General features: G+C 49.9%; 1 protein-coding gene across 1 annotated transcript; it reads right to left on the reverse strand.

The window, feature by feature from the left end:
• Positions 1-245: 245 nt before the first annotated feature.
• Positions 246-8,861, reverse strand: LOC115317642 (transcription factor Sox-14-like). Its single transcript, XM_029977295.3, has 2 exons — positions 7,913-8,861; positions 246-501 (listed from the first exon to the last, which is right to left on the reverse strand). The coding sequence occupies exon 1, from the start codon at positions 8,786-8,788 to the stop codon at positions 7,925-7,927; it is 864 nt and encodes a 287-aa protein (XP_029833155.3). The 5' UTR covers positions 8,789-8,861; the 3' UTR covers positions 246-501; positions 7,913-7,924.
• Positions 8,862-9,086: the final 225 nt, after the last annotated feature.

Below are 9,086 nucleotides of genomic sequence, written 5' to 3' on the forward strand. Positions count from 1 at the left end.
CTTTGAAAGAGTTAGTGATGAGGGGCCTTTGAACTGCCCGTAAAAAGAGGGGTACCTTACTCGGCTCCTAATTAGTACAAGCCTAATTGATGTAATGACCATAAAGCAACAGTAATAACTCGAGATCAGCGGGTTTTCAGAAAAAAAAAAGAAGTGCTTTGCACAAAACGTTTTTGGGGACTGGGAGCACGACTTGTGCCATGCACGCAGTTGCTGTACTCTTTCGGAACCACTGTGGGATGAGCTGGGAGATAGAAGGGCACTTTATTATCACTTTCTTCGGTACCGTATGTACAGTTAACAACAGTTAAAAACGGCAACAGGAGGATTGTCGAGTTGCAGCAACGTATCCCGTCTGCTGCGACGGAGGCCGCAGGGTCCGGGAGAGGCACTGTCCGAGAGCGCGAGGCTCCGCTATCACAGAGCAGCTGGCAGTCCAGAGAGATCAGCGACGAGGATCGTCGAGGCTGGCCATTGTCGTCAGTCGATGAGAGGGCAGGCCTACGGGGAGGGAAGGGACGAACGTAAACCACACGAAAGAGGAATAGCACGGTTGAAAGGATTAGCCTTTAGTTATAGTACATTTCGGGTTATTGGGGGGGGGGGGGGGGGGGGACGACCATGGAAGGGAGCGTTTGTAATTTAATGGCGGGACGCCTCCTGCGAAGATTGTTCGCATGTGCGCATGCGCTGCGTTGTCGCGTGGCCGGGAGGGAGCGGAAACGTTTGCAGACGACAGACGCTTGTTCCACCTCCTGGCTCCTCGTATTGCAAACGGGCAAGCACGTGTTGGAGACTCTGCAATGTAGCCTCTTAGCAAGGATGGATGAATGGATGAATCCGGCTGAGCCCTGTGGACCGGGCGGTAGCTTACGCCACCTAGCCATTTTGTTCTACCATTTAAGCTTAGAATATTTAAATGTGAAAACAAGGACATCCAACCGTCGCGCCCCTAGCGGCGAAGTTTGAAAACTACACCCATACGGACAACAACACGAAATGTTTCACAATTGTAGAACTACCAAAAATTGCAATAAAGACAGAAAAAAAAAAGGACGACAGGAAAAAAGATCCCAAGCACAACGTCACCGCAGTCACGGGTAATTCTGCAATGGGCGCGTCCGCGCTCCTTTACTCCTACTGACGCTCCGGGTTTCATACTCTAACTAAACGGCGCATGGCGTACAGGAACGCGACAGACCGAAACTGTCGACGAGCCGCATGAGCCACTTCCGACCGCACGCCTATGACAAACCCTGCTTCTAGTAGATACGGGTGGCAGAAGTCGAAATTATTTCGAAGATAAATTAATTACGGCCTCTGTGGAGCGGCAGAGTGTAAAGTAAAAGAGACGGTGACGTTGGGAACTTTCTACCAATGTCTCAATATTCCTGAAAAACTCGCTTCGAGCACATATGCAGAAAGTTACCTTGACCGATATATTTATTGACCATGCACGCTATTCAGATTGAAATGAAAGGCAACATTATTGAGCCCGCTTGTTGACGCAGGAAGCGAGGCGAGATGCGTGAACAAACCTTTTCCGTAAAGTTAGCTGATGTTACGGCTTTCCAATCAAAGTACTTTTATTCGTTGGGCTAAGCATTTTAAGGGCAGCGGTCCGACTTTCTTCTCATCTCTACAACTTTTCTGTCGCTGTGCTATCGGCACGCCCGTTCCCTAGATGAATTTGTTTTCAGGCCAGATGCACGAACAAACTGTTTCCCGAACGCTAATTTCTGTATTGTCTTTCAAATCAAATCGTTTCTACCTGCTGAATCGAGCACTATTCAACTAAAAAGGGGCAGTGGTCCGGCTGCGCCCTTCGTCTCGACAACAGCGCAGGCATCTTGTTTGTGGATGAGACGTCACGGAACGTGAAGTCACTCGCGCTCCGAGAAATACTCAATACACGAAGCAAACTCTCCCGCTCCGGAGCACGGACCTACACCAGCTCACTTACGCCCTCGTGTTTTGTTTGTTATTAAATATTTGTTTGTGCTTCTGACGAAGCGCTCGGCTGACGTAACTGAACTCTGCGTCAGCGTATTGTTGGGGCTCGTGTTTGATCAGTGAAGCACTGGTGGCCATAGTTGTGTGCGCGACTGCAGTGCTGAGCGCGTGCTGATCGCGAGCTTCCACAGTTCAAGATTGCCGGTCTTAACAGCTTATCAATGTGAGTTCGTTTCGAGCATCCGCTCTAGACATCGCCCTCAAATATGGCATAGAGCCCGCGGGCAGACGGGCACACAGCTATGGCTGCCAGTGAATACTCCCTATTGATAACGAGTCCCAGCCGAACGACGACGCAGCACGTGTCCTGTAAGCAGTACGCGGTCTAGTGAGGAAGACGGCGTAAAGAATCCTTGTGTTGGGTCCGAGATCTATGGAAATGGATGGATGGATGAATCCGGCTGAGCCCTTTGGATCGGGCGGTAGCTTACGCCACCTAGCCATTTTGTTTTACCATTTAAGCTTAGAATATTTAAATGTGAAAGCTATATTCACTCCGCACTGAAAATAAAGGGAGGGTATAAAACCCCCTTGCCATCAGTTAATAAGAAAATACCTAGTTTTCTCTCGATTCCTGCCACCATTCACTTAATCTTTGCTTGGTAATCTCTACAGTCTTGAAATCCACTCTCCCTTCGCTGTCTCTAAAACCCAATGACATTATTAAATCTATGTTGTTTTCGGTAGGCATAGGGTGAAGCCCTTTAGAAGTAGAGTATCAAGTGCTCAGCCGTCTCGTTCTCCTCTCTACAAGCAGTGCACATTGTATCCATCTCCTGGTACTTCGCTCTGTATACTCCCGTCCTCGCCTCAAACAACAATGAGCTTCCCCTAGAATTGTCATAAATGCTTTCTTTGGCAATAACTGTTTTGTTTAATCTATAGATTCCAGAGCCGTCTTTGTCTGCATTCCCTCTAGCCACCAATCTCTTTCTGTGGCCTTAACTTTCTTCTTAACTGAGACCTGCTCTTCCGTAACTCCACTATAGCCCAAAAACTTTCCCCTTAATTTCCTAGTGCGCTGTCTCCACTTTGTGTCTACACTGCTCATGTATAAATAGCTGAAAACCTTTCGTACCCATTGCTCCCCATCCATTTGCCTCAACCGATCCTGAAATCCTATCTTGCTCACCGCTTCCCTGCTCTCAAATGACGCCCATCCCATGTCTCCTTGTGCTCCCTGGTTTGGCGTTTTGCAATGAGCCCCCAAAGCCAGTCTAACTACTCCGCGCTGTTTTATTTCTAGTCTCGCATGCACTTCGGATTTCATGCATAGCACTGCGTTTCCAAAAGTCAAGCCAGGCACCAGGACCCCTTTCCAAATCAATCTCACCACCTCACACATGTTGCAATTCCAAAGTGCTCTATTTTTCATTACAGATGCATTTCTGTTGCCTTTACCTATTATATACTTTTCATGCTTACGCGGTCGTGACGTCATGCCGCTACGGTGGCGCCGTTGTCGCCACCGCGCACGCGCAGAATGTTCACTTCAGGCGACTATGGTTTCCGAGTTTCGATTATTTTACCCGTTTTTTTTTTTTTTTTTTTTTTTTTTGTTTCACCGTCGTGTTTAACTCACTTACACCTGCTCGCTTGTTCTTTAACCATTTTTCTTTTTTTATTCACTGTCTAACCGCTCATTCACACTGGAAGCGGATCCGCGTTTGCAACCGCGTTGTGAACGCGGATCCGCTTCCTGTGTAAATGAGCGGTAAGACCTTTCAAAAAAATAAAAAATAAAAGTGCACCTGGCCGGTTTTATTGCCAGTATTTCGTGCGTATGGCGCGTGATTTGCTCGCTTTCCGAAGCGACAAACATGCGCGTGCTGGGTTGAGGAGATCGCACGCGTGGCTGAGGACTTGTAAATACTGGAATGAAATGGTGTATAGCTCGTTCAATCCCGTCGCCTATAGACTGTCAATTAACAGAAAAACGCAAGAAAAACCCCTGTCCCGAAACCCCTCCGCTTGCCGATGAATGCTAACGGCTGTTCGTTTTGTAATGGGTGGTGGCCCGTTACAAAAGGACTAGAATGACGACAAGGACGCTTGCTTCCCGCCTTTGCGATGAACGAATACGCTGACACTATACGTAGCTGATTTGCCGCCACTGGAAGGGAGAAGCGGCAGGTTTAGTAGATCGTTCCGATGACGATATACTAAAGCTCTAGTGTCCGCTTCAATGTGTTATATCCTCAGTCGTGTCATGATCCTTCGGTTTCCCACATTAGGGATCCGAATGTAACGGAAAAGTACAAACAAACTTTCATGTGTGAGCGAAAATTGCTTCGAACTGAACGCGGGGCACAAGTTCGTCTGCTTCTTTTGCAGGCGCTGTTGGTGACGTCAGAACGCCGAGCTCTGATTGGCTCTGCTTGAAGGAAAGTGGGTAGACTTCAAGGCGGCTTGCTTTGATGTCTATCCACTATCCTTCAATCAGAGCCATCGCCGGCGGGAACACTAAGATTTGGCTGGAACGCTGGTACTTGCGGATGAGAATGGAAGAGCGGATTCTAAGGGCTTTACGATGGTATTTGGTACTGCGGATTAGAAGATTGATGGAAAAAGATTAGAGGATAGATTAGAAGATTGATGGAAAAAGATCTAGGGAAGTGTGAAATTGCGAACACAATTAAAGGGGTAGATGGTTTAATGGAGGCAAGAAGCTCGGAGCCAAATTTTAAAGGGTGGGGCTGAAAAGTTTTTATGCTCGTTCAACTGATCTTAAATTAACTAATTAGGGATTAGTTAATTGAAATTTAAAAAAAAACTGACTATACCCGGTTTCTCCTCAAGAAAAAAGCAAGTGTCGCGCATTGTTCATACGCGGCGCGAAGTAGGTCTTACGAGATTTGGTTGTCGGAGGAAAAAGCGATGCTTTTGGCGTTTGGAACGTGTACGTAATTAAAAATGCACCTACATATATCTCAATTATAAACATGAAGGGGGGAATTAGTAATGCTCCGCGAGGTGTTGTACTGTTTTTGCTAGTGTTCTTGAGGTGAAAACGGGTATAGGTGGCGCAAGCCAGCGCCCAATTAAAAAAGAGTTCAGCCGTATCCACCCTTCAGATCTAAACGGTACAGACACTAGCGTCCTTGATACAGAGCCAATTAATTCTAACCACTATTGCACAGCCCTCACCAAACGCTTTACTCACTTTAATGATTAGGCTGTGTGCATTTGTTCGTATGTCCGGTTACCCGAATGAAAAGTATGACGATCAAGTTCGAAATGAGGCGATCGAAACTTTGACAAAATCGACAATCGCACATCCCGACCGGAAGTATTCTTTGTGGGCAACGAATACCGGCAACTGTTTCCAAAGTCTTTGTCACCCCCCCCCCCCCCCTAAGGGGGGATCGGTGGCCGAGTGGTCTACCGCACACCAGCTCGGAGCACGTGGAGCTAAAGCTCGCGCTGCAGAACCCAGGGATCCTGGGTTCGAGCCCCACCCTGCCCGTTTCGATCTGGATGAGCATCGTACCGGCGTGCGGTCGTGTATCACTACTGCGTGATGCACGTTAAAGACCCCAGGCTAGCGGTTTTACCGCACTGGCTAAATTTCTCATCTACAGCTGGAAGACTCGTCGCCCCTGTGAGGCAGACCAAGTTCTAGGCTGTATAAACATACACACAACCCATTTTTTTTTTGTCACCCCCCTAAAAAAAGAAAGCACTTAAGATATGTTTTTACGATTTCCAACAAAGACCAGCGGTGGACGAGCGAGCAAGGGAGGCCTCAAACTGACTTCGCTCAATAACTAATTAAAACCATAGCAAAAAAAAAAAAAAAAGACGATGACACCGTGTTGTTCGTATTCGTGTTGCTCTTATCACGAGTTCTGCCAGACAGGAGTCGGATATTGACGTTGTAGCAAATTATCACCAACGCATCGTTTGTAAAGAAAAAAAAAGTAAAATAAAATAAAAAATCTGAGCACGTTTTAATTTGAAGATTTGCGCACGTCCCACTTCACAGCCAGGTCTATCCGCGTCTTGGTCCCGGTGCGCGTTCGCCGGTTTGGGTTATAAATTAACACAGAAGCTTGTTTGCCCAAAATACACTAAAAATTGCATTGTTTTTTTTTCGGAAATCGTAACACCTCCCCCCGGAACCCTAAAAACCCAGGTCCTCGTCAAAGGGACCATGAAATTATATCTCAACTTCTTCCTCAGCTTCAGTCCTCAACTCAAAAGCGAAATCACGTGGTTTAAGCACACCATGGACCTTGCCATTAGCAATTGATGATAAGAGCCGTCACGGTACCCATTGGTCACGAACGCGAATCCAAATAATCGCCGGATTGACTGTTGACGAGCACGTAGGTTCGAATGACGCGGTGGTCGAGTCTAATGCGGGAGCCGGAGCCGGCTGACGAGCTTTGGGAACACCGGGGATCTATCACAGTATGAAGGCGGAGAGAGCTTTCGAAGGAAAGGTATGAAATAGTTTGCCATATTTTCACATGTTCGCACGGAAAAGCAGTCTCGTGACCTTGTACCCTTCCTTTTGGTGCACTAAACAATAAGAGATCAGTAAAATCCTAATCTAAAATAATTTATACCAGCCGAAAAGTCATGTCATAACGTCTTTAACACAACACCCTTCATTAAAAAAAAAAAAAAAAAAAAAGAACGGCATGTTAAAAGCACGCGAGACAAGATTCCATTTCTTATTTGCTGACTCGCGCAGGATGAACTCCACGCAAAGAGCGGTTGCGAAGGCGAGTGACAACAGGATGTTGAGAACAAACACGTTCGCCCCATCGGCTGACAGCGCAGTGGAAGCTACGTGCTTTTCTGACCAGTAACACGCCAGAAGACCATGCTCCCACCCGTATCCAAGCACAACGCTTAGAAGAAGCTCGAGAAGAATGGGGTCAGGCAGGGCAGGTGTCTAGGCCCGACGAGCGCACCCACAACGCTGTCAGCTTAGAGGTCACAAAGAATCGGAACCACGAGGCCTTCGGCATGCGTGTGCTTACAGGCGAATGAACCAGGCTTTCGTCGGTGGGTGCTGACGTCCCATAGCACACTTTGACCACCATGTAGGAGGAGTAGAGGGAAGCTCCTTTTGTAAGAATTTGGAGTAGCGGGGTTATCTTCTATAATCTTCTTGGAGAAGAATAGCGACGTCTGTGCATATCCGGGAGGCACAAAGGAGGACCCTGATAAGAAAAGGAGCCCCTTCCTCTCCTCTAGTGGTCATCGGAGCGCTCTTTGAATGACGTCATGTGGAAGCCATGTATTACAACTATCGCGACGGCTTTCCGCCAAAACCGCGAGCTTTCTACCGTTGCTGCCTTTGATCGCACGCGAAGCCCAACACCTCAAAAGGGCAACGAGCGCGTACTGGAGTTGGCGTTGATAAGAATCATGCACTACGAATCATCGTGGTGATACCGCTGTGTACTGTTAGCGACACACCATCTGCCCCTTTGGGCAGTGGCGGAACCAAGAACTTTTTTTTTTCTTTGGGGGGGGGGGGGGGGGGGGGAGGGTGAAGCTTCACAAACTTTTCCCCTTTGTACGCCACTGTGTTTGGCGCTTTTCACCCAGCCTTACGCGGGCGCCACTTAGCGCGCGAAAGTGAATCGGCGAGATTGTAATGACCGCAATCTGGAAGGAGTCTAGCACTGTCGTTGTCCGGAAGGGCGACTGAATACGCGACCGCGCTGCTAAGCCTCCCCATGTACACGTGTGCATCCGACCGCGTGCTAACGTTTCCGCAAAAGTTACCTGTTAGGACACGCCACCTCCTGGCGTAAACACAGATAAGATGAAAAGGGAGAAAAAGCCGACTGAACCATTCTAACCAAACCGCATGGCGAAAAAAAAAAAAAAGAAAAGGCCCCTTTGTTTTACAGACGCTGAGGAAAATCAAAACACCCACCTACGAGGTAGCTCAGAAGATGACTGGAACAGTTCTTCGCTGGTCCTGGGTTGCCGCGGCGTAACCATTAGGCCCACAGCTGTACATGTAAGCGGCCGCAGCGGCAGCCGACGTCGGGTACGCCGCCATCGCCGAGGACCCCGCGGACATGAGTCCGCCGGCCTGTCCTGGACCAGCACCGTAGAGTCCGGCGTAGATGGACGCGTGTCCGAGTTCGGCGGTCTTGTACGTGGGCGCAGAGAACGGCTTCACATCGGCAGAGAAGGGCTTCACGTCGGCAGGGTAAGACACGTACGCCGATGGCGGCAGCGGGCTGCTGGACGACTGCGGCGAGGATGCGTTGCGCTTGTCTTCCTGGTACAGCGGCGGCGACGGCACGTTCATCATCATGTGCTGCTGGTGTTGCTGCAAGTAGGCCCTGCAGTGCTCTATTCCGCCCGGCATGTAGGCGGGCATCGCGAACGGGTACGGCGCGTCCGGCTTCTTCGGTGCCGGCGGCTTGGGCTTCCTCCTGGGCCTGTACTTATAGTCCGGGTGATCGCGCATGTGCTGCTCGCGGAGCCTCTTGGCTTCGTCAATGAACGGTCTCTTGGCGTCCTCACTCAGCTGCTTCCACTCCGCGCCGAGCCGCTTGGAGATCTCCGAGTTGTGCATCTTGGGGTGTTCCAGGGCGATCTTGCGGCGCTGGGCGCGGGACCACACCATGAAGGCGTTCATGGGGCGTTTGATGTGTTCGACGCCGGGCGTCCTGCCACCGCCCTGCTGCTGCTGGTTCATAGGATGGTGCTGTTGTTGCGATGGCAGGGCCATCGAGAGCGGCGGCCCCATGTGCTGCTGATGCTGCATGACACCGGCCGTCAGCAGACCGACGTTCATGACTGGACGAGAAGCAAGCGCACACTGGCTTCCTCCAAGGTCGCGGGAAAGAGCCTCTCCCCCAGGTGGATCTGTCCCATTGGGCGACGGGATGTCCCCCTCTCCGGGGACACAATGGGGACACGCTGCCATTGTCCGCCTTCCGCCAGAGGGGAGAGGGGGGGGGGGGCTGATGCAACCCTCGGGGGGTGCGCTTCAATGGGGGCCTTTCTGAGCGGGCCGTGTCTCCAGAATGGGCTCGTTTATCACGACTCCCGTTGTCGGGGGCCCTGTCTCGCTGTCACGGCCCGCAGTGTGG

The sequence above is a fragment of the Ixodes scapularis genome, unplaced genomic scaffold, assembly GCF_016920785.2.
Source record: "Ixodes scapularis isolate PalLabHiFi unplaced genomic scaffold, ASM1692078v2 PGA_scaffold5__190_contigs__length_132052651, whole genome shotgun sequence".
NCBI lineage: Eukaryota > Metazoa > Arthropoda > Arachnida > Ixodida > Ixodidae > Ixodes > Ixodes scapularis.